The sequence below is a fragment of the Phodopus roborovskii genome, unplaced genomic scaffold, assembly GCF_943737965.1.
Source record: "Phodopus roborovskii unplaced genomic scaffold, PHOROB, whole genome shotgun sequence".
Taxonomy (NCBI): Eukaryota; Metazoa; Chordata; class Mammalia; order Rodentia; family Cricetidae; genus Phodopus; species Phodopus roborovskii.
Genome location: NW_026125391.1, coordinates 23,763,419 through 23,790,080, shown reverse-complemented (window position 1 = coordinate 23,790,080; position 26,662 = coordinate 23,763,419). Strand labels below are relative to the sequence as shown.

The 26,662-nt window shown below is 38.4% G+C and overlaps 1 protein-coding gene across 4 annotated transcripts in view; it reads left to right on the top strand.

The window, feature by feature from the left end:
• Fbxo11 (F-box protein 11) overlaps positions 1 to 26,662 on the top strand; it is a 72,483-nt gene that overhangs the window by 40,938 nt on the left and 4,883 nt on the right. For 3 of the 4 annotated variants that reach the window (XM_051175232.1, XM_051175236.1, XM_051175235.1), the window contains exons 2-18: positions 5,816 to 5,940; positions 6,042 to 6,123; positions 6,961 to 7,105; positions 9,017 to 9,146; positions 10,178 to 10,261; positions 10,447 to 10,579; positions 11,263 to 11,369; positions 11,455 to 11,566; positions 11,654 to 11,760; positions 11,837 to 11,974; positions 18,955 to 19,172; positions 20,506 to 20,591; positions 21,707 to 21,801; positions 24,161 to 24,283; positions 24,386 to 24,471; positions 25,476 to 25,552; positions 25,640 to 25,783. In XM_051175232.1, coding sequence (XP_051031189.1) covers positions 5,816 to 5,940; positions 6,042 to 6,123; positions 6,961 to 7,105; positions 9,017 to 9,146; positions 10,178 to 10,261; positions 10,447 to 10,579; positions 11,263 to 11,369; positions 11,455 to 11,566; positions 11,654 to 11,760; positions 11,837 to 11,974; positions 18,955 to 19,172; positions 20,506 to 20,591; positions 21,707 to 21,801; positions 24,161 to 24,283; positions 24,386 to 24,471; positions 25,476 to 25,552; positions 25,640 to 25,783 — 1,992 coding nt within the window. The remainder of the gene's footprint in view (positions 1 to 5,815; positions 5,941 to 6,041; positions 6,124 to 6,960; positions 7,106 to 9,016; positions 9,147 to 10,177; positions 10,262 to 10,446; positions 10,580 to 11,262; positions 11,370 to 11,454; positions 11,567 to 11,653; positions 11,761 to 11,836; positions 11,975 to 18,954; positions 19,173 to 20,505; positions 20,592 to 21,706; positions 21,802 to 24,160; positions 24,284 to 24,385; positions 24,472 to 25,475; positions 25,553 to 25,639; positions 25,784 to 26,662) is intronic. The other variant, XM_051175234.1, reaches the window with a different exon arrangement.

The following is a 26,662-nucleotide window of genomic DNA, read 5'->3' as shown; positions in this document are numbered from 1 at the left end:
TTCAGTCCCTGAAACCCACATTAGAAGGAGGGAACCAATTCCCAAGAGTTTTCCTCTGACCTCCACACATATGGTATGCATTCACACACACACACACACACACACACACACACACACACACACACACACACACACACACTATTAAATAAAAATAGATTCAAGAATTTTTATGATGTTCCATTTTACAGGAGAAGGGGCTGTTTTACACTCCTCTCTGAAGTGTCTTGGAGAAACAGCTTGTGATATATAACAGGAAAGAGCTAAAATATTCCCAAGGAAATGTAAGCTTGGATTAGCAGCTATCAAAATTGAGAGATTAGAATTTTCAAGTTAAAGCTATGAAATTTAGTTCTGGAACAGGTTTTCTTTCTAGATACTACCAGTAATTTTGACAAACACAAAGAACACAAGTCCATTGAGCAAAATTACTCTATCACTTACAATGTAGTTTTCTCATGAATTGGATGACACGTCAAACACGAAGCATCAGTTTTGTGCTATATAAGATGATGAAGGCGAGTCTGATGGACAAAACTCCCTCTAAAAAAGAGCAACACAGCCACTCAGTTACAGCACCATGCATGGCACAGACTTTCATTCATTCACTCATTCAGCAGATACTTGTTAGCCAAGCTTTATGCCATGTAGTTTAGAACAAAAAGTTGTAAAGTTCTTCAGTAGAAATGAACTCTCATTGAGTTTCTGATATAATAGCAATGATTTGGCTTCTCAGAGACAGTTGTTAGAGAGTAGCAGTGTGGGGTTGGTTTGTTTGTTTGGAAGGATTAAACTTAATTCCTACAGTTACATAATGGTGAAAGCTTAACAGACACATGTACTTGTTTATATAAACAAATATGTCACTGCAGGGTATTATGTAGCATTGTACCAAATGGTTAAATTTTGAAGATTTGTAATGTAAATATAACCAGGATCTGATTACATTGTATGTCGGGTCAAGGTTTTTAAAAGCAGACTTAAAATTCTTACTTTTGGATTCTCTATCTTAAAATACCTCTGTTTTAGGTAAACAAAAAAAATTTTTTTTTTAAATTACAGAATATTTATAATGTTCTTGATTTCAGTTTGTTCATGGGTATTTTTAATTGGAAAAAGCTATAGTGTTTTTCCACTGTGTTAGAAACAGTTGTCAAGTGGTGGTGCTTTGCACTGTAAGACTTAGAGCTGTTTCTAAACACACGGTTGTCACCAGCATAGTCTTGACTGTTTCCAGTCTGCTCTGTGTCTCTGTAAGTAATTTGGAATATAGATGGTCTGTGTGTGTGGAAAGGATAACTTCTATATGTTAATTTCCATAAACTGTATTCTGGAAACCTTTGGGATGGTCAAATATATTTAAAAAAAAAAAAAAAAAGGTGTTCTTGCCTTAGGCTGGCTAGACACCAGATTGTTATTTGTATCCTAATACATTTTCATTGCTACTTAATTAAAAGTTGTTAAATATTTGCCTTTAAATTAAGAAACCTGTTTATTATCTGAAGGCCTTCCTTACCCTAGTGGTTCCAATTCATAGTGAAAATTTTAATTAAAAATATATAAACATGTACACATAGATATACACACATGATTTGAAGAAAGGTCTAGAAATGTAAAAATAAATTGATTATATGTGTGCATATATGTTATATGTAGCTTTCTGTTGAATTGCATATTAACTTTGGTAGCTATTCTTGATTTTGAGATCACATATAAGTGGAGTGTCACATAGCAAAACCCTAATTAAGATAGTTAGTACTGGCAGCTGCCCAGTATTTGACTTCGTTATTGTCTTGCTTATTTATATAATAAATATTTTATCTATTCTTGTGTGCCAAATCTGTCTTGGGGAATACTTCTCTATAATTTTAGGAAGAAGAAAAATAATGTAAAAAAAAATGTAAGTTTGGAGGAAGGAAAAGTTAAGTTAGTTCCTATCTGTTCATTCTTCAATAAAGATGTAGGTCTCAGTAGTATGGGAATTCAGTAATTCTTTATCAGAGGAGTCAACGTTTACTGAGTCTGTATAGGTACTGAGCTGAAACGTGAAGAAAGATATAAAAGAGGACCCTTGCTCTCAGAGGTTACAGTTACAATACAGCAAAGATGAAAACAATTAAAACAACTGTCTTAGTATCTGTTCTACTATGGTAAAGAAAAACATCACCAAAGCAACTTTTTGTTTTTCTTTTTCTCAGACAGGGTTTCTCTGTGTATCCCTAGCTGTCCTGGAACTCACTCTGTAGACCAACCAAGCTGGCCTTAAACTCAAAGACTACCAGCATCTGCCTCCTGAGCACTGGGACTAAAGGCGCCACCACCTGCTAGAGTGTAACACTGGGACTTGGTTTAAAACAGCTTGCACAGACCCACATATGTGGTTTAGATATGTGGATCTCCACATTTATGGTCAGCCTGGTCTACAGAGTGAGTTCAAGGACAACCTGGGCTACACAGAGAAACCCTGTCTCAAAAACAACAAAAGGAACACATTTTGTTATGTATCCCAGAGAAGCCTCAAAGCTCTTGATTGCCCACGGTCTCCTCCTGCATGCTGAGGTAATAAATGTGTGCCCTAACACCCACCTGAAAACAATGTGTAAAGGAAATAGTAACTGCTAAGCTTTCTGCTCAGTTGGCTGCTGTGCCTCTGGCTTGGTTCTTCCTTGAGGAAATATAAAATCTGGCTTCTCTTTTAGTTATACTAGCTAGGGATGACTGATACTCAATGACTAAGTCTATTAATTCATTAAGAAATTGCAAAGCACTGATTCTGCAGTTTTATTATTTTCTTTTGGAGTGTGTGTCTGTCTTATCTGTTGGTCATTTATGGTTTGGTTTAAACCAGGAAGAAATTTTTTATTTTATGAATTTGAATATTTTGTGTTGCATGTATGTCTATATGCCGCATACATGCCTAGTGACTGAAAAGTCCAGAAGGTGCCAGATATACCTGGAACTAGAGTTATTAATCCCCTATGTAGATGCTAGGAATTGAACCTGGATCATCAGTGCTTTAACTACTGAGCCATTTCTCCAGTCACTTTTTTTTTTTTTTTTTTTTTTTTGGTTAGTCAATAAGAGCCTGTTCAAGTTGACTCTCTATCCCATGGGGAGTGTGTGTCTCCTAAACAAGTTGCATGTGTACATATATGTGTAGGGTTAGGGTTAGATTGTTTTTTTAATTGTTTCATCTGAATTTTGCAGTGTGGGCCTTGTATATATAATAGGCACTCTTCCTAAACTACAGTCTCAGCTCTGATTTGTTTGTTTATTTGGGGCTTTTTTGATTGTTAGCTTTTTGTTGTTTTGTGTTTTGTTTTGTTTTCAAACAGGATTTCTTAGTGTAGTCCTGCTGTCCTGGAACTCACTCTATACCAGGCTGGCCTGGAACTCAAGAGATCCTCCTGCCTCTGTCTCCCCAGTGCTGGCAGCCCTGATTTGTATGCCAACATTGGAGATAGTGCTTCATCACACTGGATAGAATCGCTTTATATTTTGTAACAGCCACACAATAGTCCATTGTGAGCTGTCTGACAGTGAACATTTTGGCTGTTGTCCTGTAGTAGAATAGCTACTGAGATGAATGTCTTGGTACATGCTACTGCTTTGCTGTGTATGTAACAACAGCTGTGGGATTAGCTGTCAGAAATGGATAGATAAGTTTCAGCATGCCACACTGCCTTCTGAAAGCAATGAAGAGCCTTTCTTCTTATTGATGGTTCTAGTATGTAAACTATCTATTGTATCTTTGCTAATTTGGTAGATAAAAAGTATCAGCCAGATGGTGGCAGAGAATGCCTATAGGCAGAGAGGCAGGTGGATCTCTGACTTCAAGGCTAGCCTGAACTACACAGAAAAACCTGTCTTGAAAAAGTGTGTGTGTGTGTGTGTGTGTGTGTGTGTGTGTGTGTGTGTGAGAGAGAGAGAGAGAGAGAGAGAGAGAAATTATATACATTTGTTTATCTCACTGTTGTTTTTATTTGTATTTCCTTAATTTAGTCCATATCTTACATACCACCGCAGCCTGTTGATGATGTATTGATTTGTGAACAAATTCCCCCTTTGTAATATGTTGCAGTCATTTTTTTTCCTGACCATCTTTCTTCTTTTGGCTTGTTAGGATTGAAATTTTTAAGGTTTTTGTTGTTGTTGTTTAATCCAAACTTAAACTTAGAGAATTAGTTGTAGAGAGGTGCCAGTCCTTAAAAAGTTAAGTCCCCTTTGACATCCGACTTCATGAGTTTGTGTGTCCTACAAACAAGACTTTCTCCTTAAGAACCATGACACACCCTGCTTTCCAGTCTCTAGGTTTCCAAGTTTCACTAACTGGTGGTGGGGTGGGGAGTAGCATTCTACCCACAAGAACCACAGGTTACATTTAGCTGCCCTGTCTCTTTGAATCCTGCAGAACAACTTTTGTACTCTTGTTTTGACAGAAACCATTTTACTTCAGAAAAGAAATTTGGGCTTGTTTGGTTTTTCATAATTCAATTCATGTTGTGCATTTTTGTTAGGGATATCATAGAAATTCTATTATTATGTGCTATCAAGTAGTACAGTTTCAGTTTGTCTTATTAATGATGTTAACCCTGAGCTCTCAATGCAGTTGGCATTTATCCTGTTTCACTTCTTAATCTCTGGGTAGATAACTTTAAATACCTTGCTTGTCATACTTTTCAGCATTATTTGTATCACTGTAGATTTATGGATTATAGCTTTGCTTTGATTACTCCTGATGCTCCAGCATGATTTTGCCTTTTCAAGCTCACTTCTGCTTCATTTTATATGACCTCATCATGTTTTGAATAATTTTGCCACGAGATGTTCTTTGTACTTTCCCTGCTCCTGCCCTGGGGTCTACCACTTTTCCAATGATTATGGAAATTTCCTTTTGTAAAAAAGGCTATTCAAAAGCAAGGTCCAGCTATTAGTTGTGCTCACTACTTTGGGAAGCTTCCTGTTCTCAGATGTGGAGAGAACTAAGGATGATAAGCATATTTTCCATTCACATCTAAATATTTACATCTGTGTTTTTGTATCTGTGGTCGAAAATCATACTTTATACCTTTATTTTAGTCTCAACATCAAAGGGCTTATCCGTGCTTTCTATTTTTATATTTACAGCTGTTTTCTTTAACAGAAATATGGCTTCCATTATCCTGTGTACTTATTTGCCAGTCATGTCTCTCTTTTGTTGTGTGTAATCCATCTCTGCCATCACCTCTGCCATGAGAGACTCTTCTTCCTGTCTACCTCAGCCTCTCCCTTCCCCCTCCCTGAGGCAGATTCTTTCATACTCTTCATCTCTAGCACCAGATCTCAGAGCACCCTCTGTGAGTATCCTTTTCACCCTAGTTGGTGTCTAGTACACAGGACTGTCTTTCCTCAGAAGTGATGCCTTCTTTACTCTGCTTCGCAGTGGCACCCTTACCAGCCAGTCTGCTCACCTTACTCTTCCATCCTGCTCCTCTCCTTAACTAGAGGCATCTTCACTTTCTCTCCTTTTTTTAATGTCTTCCAAGTGTTATAAGTCATCTAACATCTGTCAGATAGCCATCCAGTTGGCTGGAATTTCATACCCAAAAAAAAAAAAAAAAAAATCTGTTGCTCCTTTCTCTTGCCAAATTTGCAATTTTTATTAAAAAGATAGATACCAGATAGGCATTGGTGATGCACGCCTTTAGTCCCAGCACTCGGGAGGCAGAGGCAGGCAATCTCTGAGTTTGAGGAAAGGCTCCAAAGCTACAGAGAAACTCTGTCTCAAAAAAACAAAAATCAAAAAATATGGATACCATGCTCCTTTTCTCTTTTACAGATGATGTTCCTGCAGATATGGTTGCAGAAGAATCAGGTCCTGGTGCACAAAATAGTCCATACCAACTTCGTAGAAAAACTCTCTTGCCAAAAAGAACAGCGTGTCCTACAAAGAACAGTATGGAGGTCAGTTAATTGTAATTGTTTTTGCAATGAAAGAACTGGGGGCAGGGGAGCAGAACTTTTGAGAAATAGCTGATTGATAAATTTTCTTTCTGTTTCTGAAGGGTGCCTCAACTTCAACTACAGAAAACTTTGGACATCGAGCAAAACGTGCCAGAGTGTCTGGAAAGTCACAAGATCTATCAGGTATTTTGAATGTGAAGCTAAGGAGTGAAGAAAAAAAAAATGAGTTTTTAAAGGTACATGCCTTTAATTCCAGCACTCGGGAGACAGAAGCAGGTGGATCAGTGAGAGTTCAAAGCCATCCTATCCTGGTCTACATAGAGCTTTACAGGACAGCCACAGCTATATATTATTTGATATGAAAAATTACAAATTAAATACTATCTGAATGTTAAGAATAGTTACTATTAAAAAAGTTAGGACTCTAAGCTTTACCTCCTTGACTTTTTTTTTTTTAAGACTTATTTATTTTTAATTATGGGTGTGTGTGTTTTTATGGAAAGGGTATTACAATTGCCTGAATAGGCTAGAAAAAGGGCATCAGGTTTCCTGGATCTGGGTTTACAAGAGGTTGTGAGCTTCTGGTTATGGGTGCTAAGAACCAAACATAAGTTCTTTGCAGGAGCAGCGCCAACTCCTACCTCCTTTTTATATAAAAGTCCTATTTATTTATTTATTTATTTATTTATTTATTAAATTAAAATAAAATAGCCAGGCCAGGTGGTATAGCTATAAACCGTAGCTACTTGGGAAGCTCATATGGGCATGTTTGGTTAGAGGGTTGGAAAATTAAGTGCCTGCCTAAGTTAATGAGTTGAAGGCAAGTTTAGGAAACTTTTTAAGACTGCCTTAAATATAAAACAAACAAAAACTCTGTGTGTCTGTGTACAAACATATATGTAAGATAAAAGGAAAGTAGAACTCATCAAAACATAGAAACTATTAGATAAAATCACTATTTTTTAATGAGGAAATCATTGCTTGGTAAATGAATTGCTTACTTTGTTAATCTCTTTTTAGCAGCACCTGCAGAACAGTATCTTCAGGAGAAACTACCAGATGAAGTAGTTTTAAAAATCTTCTCATATTTGCTGGAACAGGATCTTTGTAGAGCCGCTTGTGTGTGTAAACGCTTCAGTGAACTTGCTAATGATCCTATTTTGTGGTAAGTGAAAACCTTCTTGTTATCTTGACATATAGTATGTGATGCCTAAAATGCCAAATGTAGGGAAGTCAAAGTGTGAGTTTCTAGTTAGAGCTAATTAGTTGAAAGAAAATTAAAATGTTTATAGACTCTGTTACTTGATTATCATAATTGTGGAAGACTTGTCAGCCCCCAGAAATGTTTATAAACCAGTAAATAAAGTTGTTTCTGCTGTTTTATAAGTTATAATAGTTGAGTGATTTGGGAAGAAATGTTTTATTTGTGCAGTCTGGTGTGGTGTTGACAGAATCTTATACAGCTGAGATCTGCCTGGCTCTGCCTCCATCTTCCAAGTGCTGGGGTCAAAAGTGTATGCCACAACAGCCCAGCCAGCCTGGTCTACAGAGTGAGTTCCAGGACAGCCAAGGCTACATAGATCAGCCCTGTCTAGAAAGAGAGAGAGAGAAAGAGGGGGGAGCTCAGAAGAAAGTAGGGCACACCAGGAACATGGATATGGGTTTCTCTAGAGTCGTGTAAAGACATGCCCAAGTGTTGGTACAGGCTCCTCAAGGGAGTGTTGCCTCATTTTTTAAAACAGGGCTAGTTGGGCTGCAGGCACACACTTTAATCCCAATCCCAGCAGAGGCAGAAAGAGCTCAAGGTCAGTTTGGTCTACAAAAAGAAGACCAGCCTGGGCTATATAAGAGACTTTTTGCACAGTTTTTCATAACCACATGTAGGTAATGAATAGGGAGGTGGTCTCCTTCCAGCAGTAAGGAAATGAGGTAAGGGCTGGTGCTAGGACTGTTCACTGCATTTTCAGAGGGCCTGGTTGGGTTCTCAGCACTACAAACAGTGCACATACAAAACTCATCCCAGTAAGTCACACAAACATACCTTTTGCAAAAAGAAGAAAATGAGTGAACTGTATGATGCCTGGTTAAAAGATTGAGATAAATCTGCTAGCAGTGACTTTTACTTGAGACAAAGTTGAGAGTTTTGACCCAGGTGTGGTACACCCCTATAATCTACAAAAGGTGAACCAAACAGAGTGAGGTTTGTTACCCTTTCAGAAGGGAAAGACTCACAGCCTGCATTTGGTATCTGGACCCACATGGTGGAAGGAGGGAACTAGCTCCCACAAGTTGTCTCTGACCTCCATATGATAATGGCATGTACACACTCCCTCCAGCCCACACAGAGATTAAAAAAATTATAAAACCCCTTTTTAAAGACATTTTATGTTGATTAATCAAAGTAAATGAACAATCTATAGGTAAAAAGACCAGAAGGAAAGTTCATCAAACATTAATAATGAATGCATTGAAGCTGTGTACTATCTTGGTTTTATGGAGCAGGGGAGGAGAGAGAGTATAGTCAGGGTCTTTTGGGTATTTTGAGACAAGGTTTCTCTGTGTAACAGCTTTGTCTGCCCTTCAACTCGCACTGTAAAGCAGTCTGGCCTCAAACTCACAAAGATCCACCTGCCTCTGCATTCCAAGTACTGGGATTAAGGATGCATGCCACCACTGCCGGCTTTTTAAAATTAATAATCTTGTAAAATATATTTTGCTAGCCAGGTGTAGTGACACATGCCTTAAATCCCAGTACTTGGAAGGCAGAGGCAGGTGGATCTTTAGTTTGAGGCCAACCCTGTCTTGACAGGAAAAAAAGAAGGTATTTTTGTCTGTGGTCCCAGCTACTCAGAAGGGTAAGGTAGGAGGCTCCCTTGAGACCAGGAGTAAGAGCCAGCCTGGGCTAGAGAGGCCCTGCACTGCCAGTGCCATCTCAGGAACTGATCAGCTATTAATTTCTATTATTTTGATACTCAATTTATCTGTCCTTACTGAAATTTTGGTCATTCAGATAATTTAATATTTTATTAATCTAGAGAGTATTTTATAAGGAAATCTTTAATTCTTCTTCCTTCAGGAAACGATTATATATGGAAGTATTTGAATATACCCGCCCTATGATGCATCCTGAACCTGGTAAATTCTACCAGATTAATCCAGAAGAATATGAACATCCTAATCCATGGAAAGAGAGTTTTCAGCAGTTGGTATGAAATATAGAAAATACAGATTTATGTTATGTGTCTATAAATAGATCCAGAGCTAGAGAGATGGCTCAGGGGGTTAAAGCATGTACCACTCTTGTAAGGGGCCTCAGTTTGGATCCCACCACCCATGTAGCACCTGGTAGTTTCCTGTGACTCCAGCTCCAGGGGGATCCAGCGCCCTCTTCTGGACTACTTGGCCAACTGCACTCACATACACCCACACACAACTATGCATAATTTAAAGCTTTTAATTAAATAAATGAATGTATCCAAGAATAGATTGCAAACTGGACACACTGGTGCCCCCACACACACACCCTACCTGAAGTCCCAGTGCCCAGGATGCTAAGCTAAGGCAGTAAGCTCCTAAGTTGAAGGCTAGCCTCTTTCATATAGTAAGACTGTCTTAGAGGGAAGAAAGTGTAAATAGCAGGAAGCCTCAATAACATGGATAACTATGATTCCAAAGGGTCTGTTTGAATTTGTACATAGACTAGTAGGTTTTAGACATTTTCAAATTCCATGTGTATCTAACTTTTCTTTCTTTCTTTTTTTTTTTTTTCTTTCTTTTTTTTTTTTTTTTTTTTTTTTTTTAATGAGGTCTCACTGTGTAGTCCTGAGTGGCTTAGAATTCTCAAAGATCCACCTGTTTCTACCTCCACTTGTGCTGAGATTAAAGGCATACCACCCACCCTTCATATTTTAATTTTCTTTTAGTCCATTTTGAGTAGTTCTTAGCTAGGAGTGATTGCTGAAAGCAGTCTTGAGACACTCAAAGCAGAAGAGGACACTTATCTTTAGTATCACGTTTGGCAGAGGCCATGGATATTACTGAACAGCCTCTGCTTCATAAGACAACTCCCTTTCAAAGACTTAACCTAGCCCAAAGTAACAGTAGTGGCAACACCGAAAATCTGCCTATAACTAGGTAGTAATGAATAGGTTCTTTGTTGTCTGAAGATGGGTTGGGGTAAGAGTTACACTAGAACATTGACTTATAATACTGTTCTATCTTGTTTCTGACTTCTTAGTATAAAGGAGCACATGTAAAGCCGGGATTTGCTGAACACTTCTACAGTAACCCTGCACGATACAAAGGAAGAGAAAATATGCTGGTATGTTCGCTTTTATTTTTTAATTGACATACAGGGTTTTGTAACAGCATTTTCAGGTAGAATGAGTTTCTGTTGACCTCCCCCATGTCTCCCTCCCATTGTTATATGACATGTGTTCCTGTCTCATTTGTATTTTTATGACTATATAGTAACTGCTCTGTACTGATGCTTCTGTTTTTTTCTAGTATTATGATACTATTGAAGATGCCCTTGGTGGAGTACAGGAAGCACATTTTGATGGGCTTATCTTTGTTCATTCTGGAATATATACTGATGAATGGATATATATTGAATCTCCAATCACTATGATTGGTGCAGGTATTTTGAAACTCATTATTGTTAGAATTTTAGCATATTATTCCTATTATTTAATTTACATATTGGGGCCTTTTTAGTGCTAGTGACTGAAAATATAGTTGAACTTGCATTTGGTATTCATACTGTTTATAATTGAATCTTACTAGAAGTACTACCATACATGAGTTTGGATGTAGTATTAATCAAACAATATCCCCAATACATGATTGTCATAAATACTAATGGAGCATAGTTAACTAAAAGATCAATATTAGCCCTGCTGCTTAATATTGATATCTTTTAAATTTATGGTGTGTGTGTGTGTGTGTGTGTGATATTGAGTATAGACGTGTGTTTGGAGTTCAGAAGAGAGGGCCAGGTCCCTGGAGCTGGAGACACAGGCAGTTGTGAGCCACCTAGTGTGGAAGCTGGGAATTGAACTGAGGTCTCTGGAAGAGCAACCACTGAGCTTTTTCTCTGGTCCAATACTAAATTTTTTTTTTTTCCTTTAAAGTCCTCCCTCAGTTTACATAGTGACGTAGGCCTGTCCTGGGCACTTGGGAGGAGGAGTTGGGAGAACCTGAGCCAGTTTGAGACTAACCTGAGCCAGATTGAGGACCTGACCTTGGGGGTGGGGATGTCTCTGCACGAATACCACTGGTCTAATACAATAAAGCTGTATGTGTCAAATGTCTTCTCTGCAGCACCTGGGAAAGTGGCAGACAAGGTTATCATTGAAAACACTAGAGACTCAACTTTTGTTTTTATGGAAGGCTCTGAAGATGCTTATGTTGGCTATATGACAATAAGAGTAAGAAAGATTTTTCGTTTTGAAATCTTTATTTGAATTAGGTAATGCAGAAGCTGTTCTTTCAAATACTATTTCTACTTTTCAGTTCAACCCTGATGACAAATCTGCTCAACATCACAATGCGCACCACTGCTTAGAGATTACAGTAAACTGTAGCCCTATTATTGATCACTGTATCATCCGAAGCACTTGCACAGGTTTGTGATGCCTTTGTGTTGGTATAAAGTGGAGCCACTGTGTTGTTCCTCAGTAGGTTTTTAATGAATAAATAATTTTTCTTATAGTTGGTTCTGCAGTATGTGTTAGTGGTCAAGGAGCATGTCCCACTATCAAGCATTGTAACATCAGTGACTGTGAAAATGTCGGACTTTATATAACAGATCACGCACAGGTATTTTTGTAGTTTGGACCTTCTTTTTTATTAATTTTTTTGAAACTGCACTAATGTTTATCTCTCTTTGTTGTAGGGAATTTATGAAGATAATGAAATTTCCAATAATGCATTAGCTGGGATTTGGGTTAAAAATCATGGAAATCCAATTATTAGACGGAATCACATTCATCATGGACGTGATGTTGGTGTATTCACATTTGATCATGGCATGGTAAGATTGGTTCTTAAGATAAAAGCTGGCTCTGACAATTAACATTTCACACTTCAGCATTTTTATCAGATTATCTGAGTTGAAGAGTATTGTTATACTCATACAATATTCACCATGTGCCCAAATAATCACACCCAGAAAATATGTTTATAGTGGAATTCTTTAAAGTTTAATCCATCAGTTAGTTCTCAAGTCTGAATGTATGTAAAAATCACATGGAAACTATGGGGTTTGTTGTTGTTGTTGAGTATGTGAGTGTGAATGTGAATTTCTATGCCCATATCAGATGTAATAAGGATTTCCAAAAATGAGACCAGAGAAAAGCATTTTTAATACAGCTTATCTGTAACATGTTTACTTTGGAAGCAGTCTCAATTGTTTAAGGGTTTTGTTTGGTTGGTTTTGATAGGAAACAATGTTGAGGGGTCAAACCTAGGAGGCATGGGGAATAGTTGGCAAGTGTTCTACCCAGCCTCTTCATTGTTAATTTGATTTCCATTTTATTTCTCTTAAGGGGAAAAATGTTAAGAAGGGTATACCATATATGAATGTCTCACAATCCTAGCCTTGCAAGGCAGAGGCAGGGGTTCCTGAGTCACAGCCAACCTTGGGTACATTAGAACAGAGCTAGGGGGGGAAAAAAGAAAACCCACTAAACCATCTTTTAACTTTCACAAATTCAAAGCCAATATAAATAATAGGATAACTGTGCTAAAGTAGGCAGAAATTACTGAGCATCTAAATTTGGCTCTTTATTTTACACAGTTTTCTAGACTTGACTTTTGAGTTCTCCAAGGTCATTGTTCCAAAATAGTATAATAGCAGACTGATGTAATGGCCTGTGATTCCCAACAGTGTGGAGGCAGGAGGGTCACCACAAGTTCTGCCTGGGCCATATAGCAATTTCTAAGCAGGTCAAGGCTACAGATCAAGACTTTGTTTTAATAGACAACAACAGCAAATGTAGTATTCATAATAGATTCATTTAGGTTGGGCATTGGTGCCTCATGCCTTTAGTTCCAGCACTTGGGAGGCAGAGACAGGTGGATCCCTGTGAGTTCGAGGATAGGCTCCAAAGCAATACAGAGAAACCCTGTCTCTGAAAAAACAATAAATAAATAATAGATTCATTTAGATGTTCTTTTGATTTAGTGTCTGATTTTCTTAAATTAATTTTCAGGTTCTCATATGACATTGCCAACATTTTTTATTGTGAGCATCAGAAATGGGAGAAAAGTGGTGACAAATAGGATTATGTTGAGATTTGATTGCTGTTATGTATTGATTAAACTACCTGAGAACATTGGGTTCATATATACATACTGTCCATGTCAAAGAAAAATTGTCATTGCTTATACCTGAAACCCCAAAACAAATCCCAGATGAATTATACCATGATGAGTGACATTTTTGAAATGTTTATTAGTCCTAGGGTGTAGCACCCATGCTACAATCTGTTCCATGAATTAGGCAAAGGCCTAGAGATTGAAATAAGAGACAGGACAGCAGGTCCATTCATTGGCAATGCCAGAATGCCAAATGCCATTTATTGAGGGAATGGAGTGGGCTTATATATACTGACTCACAGCACAGTGGAAAATAACAGGATTTTCAGGCTTAGTTTCTCCCCACCAGGTGTGTGTTAGCAAAACAGGAAGAGACCAATGACAACTCCAGGGGGCAGGAAGAGTACCAATAACAGAGTTCTGGCCTACAGCTTCAGTCTTGCTCAAGGTGCCTCAGGGGTCCGTGCAGGGCCCTACACTAGGGAGTATAGTTCAGAAGCCAGATTCCTAGATCGATTTACCCATTTTATCACTATACTCTGAAAAAACTGATCCTCTTAAAATTCAGGCTGAAGCTGAAGTCTGTATACAAGAAGGTAAAGTAAAGGCAGGTGGTCAGGTGGTGGTACACATCTTTGATGCCAGCACTCTGGAGGCAGATGAAGGAGGATCTCTGTGAGTTCAAGACCAGCTTCTTCTACAGAGCAAGTTCCTGACCCCACCAGGGCTACACAGAGGAAGAGAAACCATGTCAAGGAAGGAAGGTAGAGAAGGAGGGAGTAAATTAGAATGGACAGGTTATAAGGAGGATCACAGGTTTAAGGCCAGCCTGAGCTTCATAGCAACTCCCAATGTGGAGAGGGTAGTATTTTACGAAATAAGGTAGCTCTTTTACTGACAGATGAGAGAGGGGGTTTAGATAATTATACCAGGGGCATTGAAACAAGACTGTTAGGAAGTTGCTCTGCCTTGGAGACATATATTGGTAATAAGTCCTAAGTAGAATTCTTCATTTGGTAATGGAACTGTATACTGATAGTTTTAAGCTGTGTCCAAAAGTTATATAATTTATCATATTTATGAATAGTGTGTCTCATTCACAGTGATTTAAAGGTACAGAAGTGTGTTAGCCCAAGTACAAGCCTCTTATTTATGAAGTATCTGTGGTGATGGTTAGTTACTTTAAACTTTGGTTTAAAAGAAAATAGAAAAAAAAAATGAAAAGCTTTCTACAACTTCAGAGTTTGTTGTTGTTAGTTGTGTGTTTGAGTTCCCCTATTTTAAGAAAATGAGGGAAAAAATATACTTTTCAACTAGCTTTACCCCATCACTCATAAATCTTTTAGGGATTTTTTTGTTTTGTTTTTCTGGGGCAGGGTCTCATTGTGTAGCCCTGGTTGTCTTGAAACTCACTGTGTAGATCATGCTTGATCATGCTTCTGCTGCCTGGTCTACACAGAGATAAAGTCATGCTCCAACATGCCTAGCCTTTTTTTTTTTTTTTTTTTTTTAACGTGTACAGGTGTTTTGCCTATGTATATATCTGTTTATCACATGTGTGCAATGCTCACACTGGCCAAAAGAGGCTGTTGTCCTACAATTGGAGTTACCAATTGTTGTGAGCCACCATGTGGGTACTGGGAATTGAACCCTGGTCCTCTGCAAGAACAGCCAGTGCTCTTAATGCATGAGCTGTCTCTCCAACCCTACAAATACTTTGTCAATGTTGAGAACATTTATGTTCTTAAAGTTGCTGGTCTCTATTCACTTTGTATTTTATATCATATTCTTCCCATGCCACCAACTCTCCATTCCTGAATTTTACACTCTGGTTCATTCTAGTATGTGTCTGGGTTTTGTCAGCTACCATTTTCCTCCCCTTCATTCTTACAAGAACAAAGGAGTCTGCAGTTAGGTTATCTTTGTCTATTTTGCTGACATCTTTTAGCATCAGTGTGGCTGAGAACTTTTGCATTCTTTACTTTCTGGTGCTGGTTTGCTTTTGTGTGTCTTCATATGTTGGTTTTATTGATGTTTTTCAATTTTTCTGTTTCATATGTTTTCTTTAGAAACCTGGCTCATTCTGTTGTGTTCCTTTCCTTTTAAGTGTTGTGTGACTTTCTGAAATTGGCAGTTCCTTCATTTGCGTTTTCACAGAGGAAGAGAAGATGATATGATGAACCCTGATGGGCCACAAATAACTCACAACTGATTTTGGTCCCACTGTCTCCTGGTTTATGCTGTGTTCCTTTCCTTGCATGCTGGTTTATTTTGAAGCAAATTGAGCATTACTGGGATTGATAAAAATCCAGACAGCATTATTTTGTAAATATTTTAGCATTTATCTTTCAAAAGCTAGCATTCTGGGGCCTAGATTACAGCCCTTGGTTTTTCACCAGTGTTAAAAGGTAGGGAGGGGACCTTTGTTCTCTTCAAAAAACCCCCATGTCAGTGTCACTCTTAAAACAGTGAGACAGCTCAGCTGGTAAAATGTGTGCTTGTGTATAAGTGTGAGGACCTGAGGATGGTCCCCAGTGCTTTTTAAAGTTTTAAACAAAGCAGATGTGGTGGTGACTTGGTGACCCTGAGGAAGAAGAGACAGGACCCTGGGGGCTCTGACCAGCCAGACTAGATGCAGGTCCCAGTGAGAGAGCCTGCCTCAGAAGGAGATGGGTTCTTAAGAGTTCTGTGTGTGTATGCACGCACACACACATTTTAAAAAAAGAGTAAGAACATTTCCTTCATGTGTTCAAATCTGTTGTTGGTGTTCACAATTTGAGGGTGTTTTCCCCTTTATTTTATATATAGTGCATTGAAGAATATTGCTTCTTATATTTTGAGAATCATAACTCTTCACCCCTGGTTGGTCTAGCCTCTGCATATAGACCAGGCTGGCCTTGAACACAAAAATCCACATGATGGAATTAGAATTAAAAGTGTACATCACCATGCCCAGTTTGAAGATTGTTAATTTTTATAATTGATTATAAATGATTAAAGCAGAAGTGTCGAACTGTTAATAGGATTTCAAAAACAGAGACAGAGTTTCTCTGGGTAACAGTCCTGGCTGTGCTGGAACTCACTTTGTAGACAAGGCTGAACTCAAACTCACAGAGATCCTCCTGTCTCTGCCTTCTTTCTGAGTGCTGGGATTACAGGTGTATGCCATCACTGCCCAGGGAAAGTATAAGTTTTAACCCAGAAAGAATCAATTTTTAGTTTCCTACTTCAGAGTTACCTTTTTAAGTCTAAATTGTTTCAGTTACTTATTACTGTAGGGACTAGGAATAGTGACACATAGCTGTAATCTCAGCACTCAGGAGGCTGGGGTACACACCTATCTCAAGTTCAAGAGCCAACCATGTCTCTGAAAACATGAATTTAAAAAAGCAAAAACAACAAAATGATACCTTGATAGAAGTATCATTTACCCTCCTGTCCTACTTGTCCATCTGTCTGTGTTAGCCTCTTTTATGCTGCTAACATTGTTACCACAGCCTCATATAGAGGACGCTTACTTTGGCTCATGGTTTCTGGTCCTGGATGAAGCTGCTGCATTTGGTAACAGCCTTCTTGTGAGCAGAAATCCAAAGTGACCCAGAGCATAATATGTACAGAAACCATGAATGTTTCTACCCCGGTTTCTTTGCTTTTTCTTACAAAGCAGCCAGTATTTAATGGTAGAAACTCCACTTGCTGGTTTAATCTAGTCCTAATCACTTTCCAGAGACCATGCCTCTGAACACGTCTTTGGAGGGCTGCTTTGGGTTGGGTTGTTTTTGGTGCACACGTGAGAGGAGTACTCTACCTGTGGTGAACAGGATCAGCAGCTCATTCCCCCCTAATTGTACCTCCTTCATTTTCATTTATGTATATGGGTGTTTTTCTTGCATGTATGTCTGTGCAGCACATGTGTGCAGAGCCCATGGAGCCCACAAGAGGGTGTTAGATCCCCTTTACAGTTGTAAGCCTACCATGTTGGAGCTGTGAATCAAACATGGGTCTTTGGAAGAGCAGCCTGTGCTCTTAGCTACTGAGTCATTTTTTTCAGCCCTACCTTAAGTCTTTCATTACTTTTTGTTTGTTGTTGTTGTTTTGTGGGGTTTTTTTTGGGGGGGGGATAGTTTTTTTGTTTTCTGAGACAGGGTTTCTCTGTGTTGGAGCCTGACCTGGCACGCACTCTATAGATTAGGCTGGCCTCAAACTGACAAAGATCCTCTCCTGCCTCTGCCTCCTGAGTGCTGGGATTAAAGGTGTTCAACAACGACGGACACCTCCTACCTTAAGTCTTAATCCTTGCTAATAGGAGTTTAAACTATAGCCACATTGGAGTGCCATTAGATCTTATAACTTCATTAGATTAGTAACACCCCTTTCATTGAGAACTAGACTCCAAGGACATCCTGAAGTAACATTCATTAGTTTAGTGTCCTCTTTATCCAGAGTATGCAACACTTATTTGGCAGGTGTTGTATAAATTATAACTTGGGTTGTAGATGTTGATTTCAATGAAAATGCCTTTTCTTCCCTCTAATTTTATTTACTTAAAAGCAGTGTAGCATAGACTGGCCTTGAACTCTGGATCCTCCTGCCTTATTATTCTGAGGTCTGGAACTAAAAGCAATTTCAACACTGTGCTTTGGCTCTTTTTTTAATTTGGAGAGGTTTCATGTGAATTTCTTGCACTTCTTTATTTGTTTAACATCAAAAATTATAATTATACCTTTTGTGATTTTATGTTGAACCACTTTATGTTTATAGTGGAGTTGTATCTTAACAAAGTAGATAAATTCCTTTATACTACATTTTAAAACAAAATATGCTAGTTCCATTGCGTTAGGACAAATGAACCTTTGTTTTTTTCTAATGCTTTTTGAGACAGGGTCTCATATATAGCCCAGGCTAATCTCAAACATCTTATGTAGCCAAGGCCAGCCTTGAACTCTAAATCCTCCTGTTTTTGCCTGCTAAGTGCTAGGGTCACAGGTCACCATACTTAATGGGTGTTTTCGGTCAGTGTTTTGTTCATTAATACTGGTTTTGAGACTAGGCCTTTCTAGTGTAGCCCGAACTGCTGGGCAGGTTGTCTTTTAGAAGGTTATTTATGGAGCTATTTTTCTTTTTCTCTTTTTATGCTCTGGGGAATCAAACATAATAGGCATTTTATTTTCCCCACTCTCAAACCAATTGGTAAATTTTAAGTGATGTGTATAAATGTTTTGTTTCTGTGTGTATATATATATGCACCAAATGTGTGCCTGGTGCCCACAAAGGCCAGAACACATTTTGGATCTCCTGGAACTTGAGTTAAAAACACAATTGTGAGCTACCACATAGGCGATAGGAACCCAGCCCAGGTTCTCTGCAAGAGCATCAACTGTTCTTAATTAACTATTATTGAGCCATCTCTCTAGCCTCGATTTGTTGATATTTGTAAGACAGTCAACATGTGTTTTCTTTAATGACTTCAGGCTTTTGTTAAAGGATAATACATACTAAGTAAGTATAATTACATTTACTAAATAGGTCTGTATCTGTTTTTCTTTCCTATCATTGAATGCATTTACAATAATTAGACAATTCACATAGTTTTTGTATTGTCATTTGAACGTTGGTGTATACTTAGACCAACTTAGAACGTTGGTCTACTTAGAAAACAGCCTTTACATAGAGATTATAACTTTTTTTTTTCAGGGTTACTTTGAAAGTTGCAACATACACAGAAACAGGATAGCAGGCTTCGAGGTAAAAGCCTATGCTAACCCCACAGTGGTTCGGTGTGAAATTCACCATGGACAGACTGGAGGAATATATGTCCATGAAAAAGGAAGAGGACAATTTATAGAGAATAAAATATATGCGAACAACTTTGCAGGTGTATGGATTACCTCAAATAGTGACCCAACGATAAGGTATTTGCATTATTACAGATGCAGGTTGTTCTTTGTTTTTTGGTTTTTTTCTCTCCCAAGAAAAGATACTGAACTTTAACTCTTAAAAAATACTTTGGTTTTTTTTTTTTTTTTTTTTTTTTTTTTGGTGGTGTTGGGGAAGGGTGGGGTGGGAAGTTTTGAGGCAGAATTTCTGTGTGTCCTGGCTGTCCTAGAACTCACAGCGATCCTCCCTCCTCTGACTCCCCAGTGCTAGGATTAAAGGTGTGAGCCACCACCACCCAGCTTAAAATATTTCTTTGAGTTGGGCTGGAAATATGGCACAGTGGTAGTGGTTAAGAGCACTGGCTGTTCTTCCAGAGGACTCAGGTTCAAGTCCCAAGCACCCACATTTGTAACTCCAGTTCCGGGGATTTGGCACCCTCACACAGATATACATGTAGTCAAAACACACATTTATAGGTGTTTTATTAATGACTCATGTTATAGGACATTAAATAGGTCTACAGCCTTCTTAGAAGATAAATGCCTTTGGTCTTTTTGTTATTGTTGTTTTTGTTCCTTGCAATTAAGGAAGCTAATTATCTAGGACAGAGAGACTTAAGAATTTCTAAAAGTCTTTTGCTCACTCTGATCACAGTAAGAAAGCAAAAAAACTTAGAGCAAGTCTTAAAGGAATCAGTGATCAGTCCTGTAATGCAGAGCTGTGTTTAACCAGAGCATAGGGGTTTTGGTTTGGTTTGGTTAACTAAATGGGGTGTCTGGGCTTCTTGTATATTTGGCTGGCCTCGAACTTTATGTAGACCAAGCTGCCCTTAATCAACTCACAGAGAAGTCCACTTGCCTTTACCTCCTGAGTGCTGGGATTAAAGGAGTGCACTACGATGTCCAGCTGGTTTATTTTTAATGATCACGTTATCGGTTGGCTTTATGAAAATATATTGCTAAAACTCATCACATGTTTCTGAGCCAGCTAAAGAAGTTATTTTGTGGGTTTCAAGGTAATATTTAAAAATACTATTTTGGAGTTGGGTGTGGTAGCAAACACCTGTATTCCCATCACTTGGGATTCAGGGTGGAAGAGGCCCACAAGTTTGGGGCCAAAACCAAATCAAAACAGCAAAAAGAATTATATTTGGGCTTTGCAGATAACGTTCAGAGCTTACCCAGCTCTGAAGGCCTAGGTTAGTTCAGCACTGTAAAGTGTACATAAATAAATCCCTTTCCACCCTAAATTATAAAAGAATTTAGAAATACCCAATCAAGCAGCTGTTTTTTTTTTTTTTTCACATTAACAAATTTTAAGACCACAGAAGCTATACGATTTTTTTTTAATAATCAATTCATATTTTAGGGGGAATTCTATATTTAATGGAAATCAAGGAGGAGTTTACATCTTTGGTGATGGACGAGGCCTTATTGAAGGAAATGACATTTATGGTAAGCAAATGGTGTGTGGGTGGGTGTGTGTGTGTACACATGTACACCAGACACATACAGACTTATTGAAGGAAGGCCCAGTTCTTGACTTCCACCTTTCTCATGGCTACCTGCGCGTTGCTTGGCTCCTCTTGTTTCCTCTGGATGTGTGTCCCACCTTCTTGATGAACTTGAGTACCTTCTTGTCCTTAGAGATCTTGAGAAATTCCATAGTGCACTAGGGCATGAAGTCACATACCTTTCATATCCCAGCACCTACCTCCATCTGGGACTCCAAATCCAGGGTGTCTATGATAAACAACATTTGTGAGAACAAAATACCCCCCAAAACAAACAAACAAAAACCAATCAATCTTTTTTTATTATATATACAATGTTGTGCCTGCTTGTATTTCTGCAGACCACAAGAAGTCACCAGATTGTGAGCCACTATGTGGTTGCTGGGAATTGAACTCAGGACCTCTGGAAGAGCAGTCATTGCTCTTAACCTCTGAGCCATCTCTCCAGCCCATAAATCTTTTTAAAAAGAATAAATTCTCAAAGATTATTCTCTGGTACTTAAACATCTGTGCACAAGATATATGACAAATATCACAGTGAAATAGAAAAAAAAAGACCCTAGTCTTAAAGAATATGTATGAGGTTTTTTTTTTTTTTTTTTTGGTGGGGAGTTGTTTGGTTTGTTTCCATTCACTCAGTTTCTGCTAATAAACCATGTTGGTTGAAGTTGAGTCTACTTTGAGCTGAGTAGAGGAGAGAAACAGTCTCCACTAAAGCTTTAATTAATACTTGTCTGCCAGACACAGGGTATTCATACCAGTTCCATGAGATACATACTGTTAAACATCTGTAGTTGTTAATCAGAAAACAGGCATGAAGAGCCTAAAATACTGGCTCAGTCGCATTGTAAATGAATCCTTAACGACCTGGTTTGATCTCTGTAATCTGACCAACATTTCCACATCTACTTGTAATCTAGTCCTCTTGGTGTTTCTTGTAATGCTCCTAAAATCCTAGTACATGAGTAGTTGCTGCTCCCTGATGTTTTAAAGTCCTTACTGTGCACTACTAAGCTCTAAACATTGTAAAAAAAAAAAAATTTTTTTTTTTAATAGGCAATGCATTAGCAGGAATTCAGATTAGGACTAACAGTTGTCCTATTGTTCGACATAACAAAATTCATGATGGACAGCATGGTGGGATTTATGTGGTAAGTTAATTAATATAGTTCTGTAAACTCATACATGAGATCAAGGCCCCTGGCTGGGGATGTGCCTCATTGGTGGAGTGCCTAGCCAGAGTAGGTTCAGTTCCCACCACCATTTAAACCTAGGCTAGTGGCCCAAGCCTATAATCCCAGGATTTGGAAGAGGAAGCAGGCTCAGACGTTTAAGGTCTAATTGTTGGCTATATAAGAAATCCAAGGTTAGCTTGAACAACATGAGACCCTGCCTCAAAAAATAGGAAGGAAGGAAAAACCTACAAAGTGGCTCATTAAAGTTTGCTCTTGGGTACATTATTCTAAGCACCTGTTTCTCTTAACTGTTGTGGTCAAGCCTTATATTAAAATATTTTAAATTCCCAACCCTTTCATTTTAAAAAAAAAAAAAAAAAAAGGAAAAAGTGGGACAGCTGGGTACTTTGGCCTGTAATTCTAGCATAGAGCTAGAGCAGGACAGTCACAGGCTCAGAGCAGGGCCTGTAGTGACTTTGGTGGCAGTGCACTTGCCAAACAAGCATAATGAGGTGTAGTGGCTTGTGGTTGTAATCCTGCCACTGGGGAGTCAGAAAAGAAGAATATCTGGGTTGAACAGGTGCATAAATAACTGGAGACAACAAACTTGAGGCTGGCCTTGCTACATAATAAAAGTGGCTGAAATGAAGAGAGGAAAACCACTGGGAGGGGCCAGGCAGAGTTGAGAAGGTCACATTCACTTTTGGATTATGAATTTGTGCCTTTAGTAGTAGACAATAAATACAGGTCTTGTTTTTCCTTTGGATATATGAATAACTTGTAGACGTGTGTAAGCAGCTTAGGAGATAGAACCTTCTCTAATTTATTTGGAGGATGGGAATGCATACCACTCCTCAAATGGGAGGTCAGAAAACAGCTTAAGGGAGTTGGTTCTTCTACCATGTGGGCCTCAGGCATCACATTCAATCAAGCTTAGAAACTACATGCCTATACTAGCTTAACCATATCACCTACCTTTAAAGGCTAAATTACTGGTACTAAGTAGCATGTTTTAAGTTGTATCAACTGGTTTGCAGTCTTTTTTGTATTATTAAACCAGGATTTTATTAATGTGACTACTTTGAACCTAAAATTCTGCAAAAGCAGTATTTAAACTACAGCCACCACTGCCACCCAAAAGAATCTTAAAATTAATCCCACCTGCGTCTTTTAAATTTTTTTCTAATGGTGGTAAAAATTCCGACAACTTTGAGGCCTTACCATTTTGGAGATGTTTCACAGCAGAAGTTTGTATTAACTTTGCTATATGAGACAATTTTAGTATGTTGCACATCTTAAATGTTCCTTTCTTTAAAAAGTGATGCTTCTCTTACTGTGATAGATTTAAAGTACAAAACTATACAAGAATGTTATAAAAACTTCAGAAGAGTAAACTCAAGTAGAAGCTAAGAAGCTGCATTTAAAAAAAAAAAAAAAAAAAAAAAAAAAAAAAAGGCTATGGCTTTTACACAGAGGAACCCTGTATCAAAAAACAAAACAAAAGTCATGGTGGTGTGGAAGATCAAGATAGGAAGATTGAAAGTTGGGGTCTATAGCCTGTTTTGAGGAGGAGGTGGCTCAGCTGTTGTAAGAGCACTGGCTGCTGGGTTCAGTTCCCAGCACCTACATGGCAATTAACAACTGTCTGTAACTCCAAGATCTGATACCCTCACACACATGGACATACATACAGGCAAAACACTAATATATAAAATTATTAAAAAAATAATTTAAAAGGAGGCAATGTTGGGCAGGGCAGGGCCTTTCACGACTTTCACCCCAGCACTCAGAAGAGGCTGTGGGTCTCTGAGATCAGCCTGGCCCACCCAGAACTACATAGTGAGTTATCTGTCACTCTCTCAAGCAGGAAGGGTGATTTGGGACCCAGTGAGATGGTGCAGCTGGTAAAGGCTCTTGCACCATCCTGACAACCTTAGGGGAAGACCAGGGAAGGCCTATGGGATAACCAAGCCTGTGGGAAGGAGACACTGAGTTTGCTCTCCGGAACCCCATGTAAAGGGAGAGGGAGAGAACCAACTCCACAAAGCTGTTTGATGACCACCTTGATGTGCTGTGGCATGTGCACACCCTCAAACATTATGCACACACACAATAAACGACAGATTTTTTAAAACAGGAGAAAAGAGTGTTAGAAGATACTGCTTAGTGGTCAGGCATATTCCTCACATTCATGAGTCCTAGGTTCAGTTACCAGAGCTAGAAAAGAAAAAGTTGTCATTTCCTTACCTAGCTGAACAGCAGCTGTTGGCAGAGCTGTTTCAGGGAGGATCATACATAGATGGCATATATTATAACCAGCTTAACTTCTGTTCAGCATGAAAAGGGACAAGGTGTAATAGAAGAGAATGAAGTTTACAGCAACACTCTGGCTGGAGTCTGGGTGACAACTGGCAGCACACCAGTACTGAGAAGAAACCGGATACACAGTGGCAAGCAGGCAAGATCACTTACCTACTTTGTCTTCTTTGGGTTACTAATGTTTATTTTTTAGAAAGATATTGTGTGAAAGAGCTGTTCTTTTCTTTCCCTTCCAACTTAGGTTGGTGTTTATTTTTATGATAATGGACATGGTGTGCTAGAAGATAACGACATCTACAATCATATGTATTCAGGGGTGCAGATAAGGTAAATGTTTACTTGGGGTATTTTTGTTTGGTTGGTTTTTTTGTTTGTTTTTGTGAAAGACTTGGAGTATGTAGACTGAAAAATTGCTCATTAAATGGCTAGTCATTATTGTGTTCTGTGTATTCAGATTCTCTTTGCTCTTTTTCTTGGTCAGGAGTTACTAACATATGCCAGAAGAGCTAGCTCATTTCACTATTCTGTCATCTAGAGTAGTTCAGCTGCTACCTACTCTTATCTCTATAACTGGCATGTCATTCCATTCTGTAAATATTAAACAAACCTTGTAACTCACTGTGTAGACCAGTGTGGTCTGGAACTCAGAAATCTGCCTACGTCTGCTTCTGCAGTAGTGCTAGTGCTGGGATTCAGTATAAGTACCACCATATCCAATATGAATAAGTTTTTAGATCACATTTTTAATATTTCATGGAATTAGAAATCTTTGGGAGTGGTTATTTGACTTTGGTTTGTGTGACAGGGTCTCTGTAGACCATGCTGGTTTCAAACCCACAAACATCTGCCTCCCAAATTCTGGGATTAAAGGTATATGCCACTCAGCACACCTGACCCAAGAATCTTAAGAGTCTTAATGATTATAAATTCAACCTTTAACTTCATTCATGAGATGTAAAGTCATGTAACTCCATCTTAGTTTAGCTATAGAGCTCTATAGCGATAATCTATAGCAAAATAATACAAGGTTTGGTTCTATGAGAAAGAATTAATCAAACCATTTATTTATAAAGAACTTTTCTTTGTATGTGCATGTGAGCAGTTATGTGTGCAAAGGCATAGATGTGGAATTCAGAACAACCTTCAGGCCAGTTCCCCTTCCTCCATGTGGTTTCAGGTCATCAGCGATGTTGTCAGGTGCTGAGCCATGTCACTAGCCCTGCACAATTAATTCTTGCCATGATAACTGCTGTTTGTCATAGTTATAAAAGATGAGTTAGTAAACAAGAATAATTGATTCAAATATCATTAACTTTCTTTCGTACCCGTAGGACTGGAAGCAACCCTAAAATTAGACGAAACAAAATTTGGGGAGGACAGAATGGTGGAATTCTAGTTTATAATTCTGGTATGTTTAATCCATCATCTTTTTCTATGTTAATGAACTTTAGAAATTATGCCTTCTAAATAACATACCTAAATTTTGCATTTATAGGTCTAGGCTGTATAGAAGACAATGAAATATTTGACAATGCAATGGCTGGAGTCTGGATTAAGACAGATAGTAATCCTACACTAAGAAGAAATAAAATCCATGATGGAAGAGATGGTGGCATCTGTATATTTAATGGGGGTCGAGGTATTGTTGTTAATTTTGCATTAGTAAAAAACCCAGTTTTCTGTTGTTCTTCTATCTCTTTAATGATCAGTGACACTGCCAACTAAAATGTTACAAGTAGTTGAACATTTCTCCTTATCACATCCTTAAATGGTTTAGGAAATTAGTACCTGGAACTAAACAAATGAATGTGTAAAGTACTTCCATCTTTTGTAACTGCCTTGACTCTGCCAATTGTCAGTAAAGCTTTTTGAAGGTAGAGTTGCACATTTTCACTCTGGTCTTTTTATCCTAATAAACATTAGCTAAGTTAGAGAACTAGATGTGATAAATAAATATGTAAAATACACACAACTATAGGAAACAAGTGTTGATTGTGTAACTGTTGAGAACTGAACAAAGCCAACTTGATCCTGGTCCATAAAGCCAGCCCAGTTTGCCCTGAGGCATTAGTTCTACAGTGATCACCCTTTCCAATAAACCGTTCATAGTTTGTAAAACGGTGCTAAGAGCAAAGCACAGATTCTACAGTGTCTGCAATCCAACTCCCAAAATTCTGTATTTTTCCTCATGAAAGAAATATACTAATGCTTGAGATATTTACTGTAGCAGAACAGTGAGACTCTTAAAGAGGTTGACAGTCTTTATGAAATAGTGAGGATGAGTCAGTTGTGGTGGCTCACATCTCTAGTCCGAGCCCTTGGAAGGTCTCAATCAGAAGTGCCATAAGCCTTAAGTAAGTCCAACTTTGGCTCAGTGTGAGACTGTCTCCAAAACAAAAAAAAAAAAAAAAAGGCAGTGGTGGTGCATGCCTTTAATCCCAGCACTCGGGAGGCAGAGGCAGGCGGATCTCTTGAGTTCGAGGCCAATCTGGTCTACAGAATGAGTTCCAGAATAGTC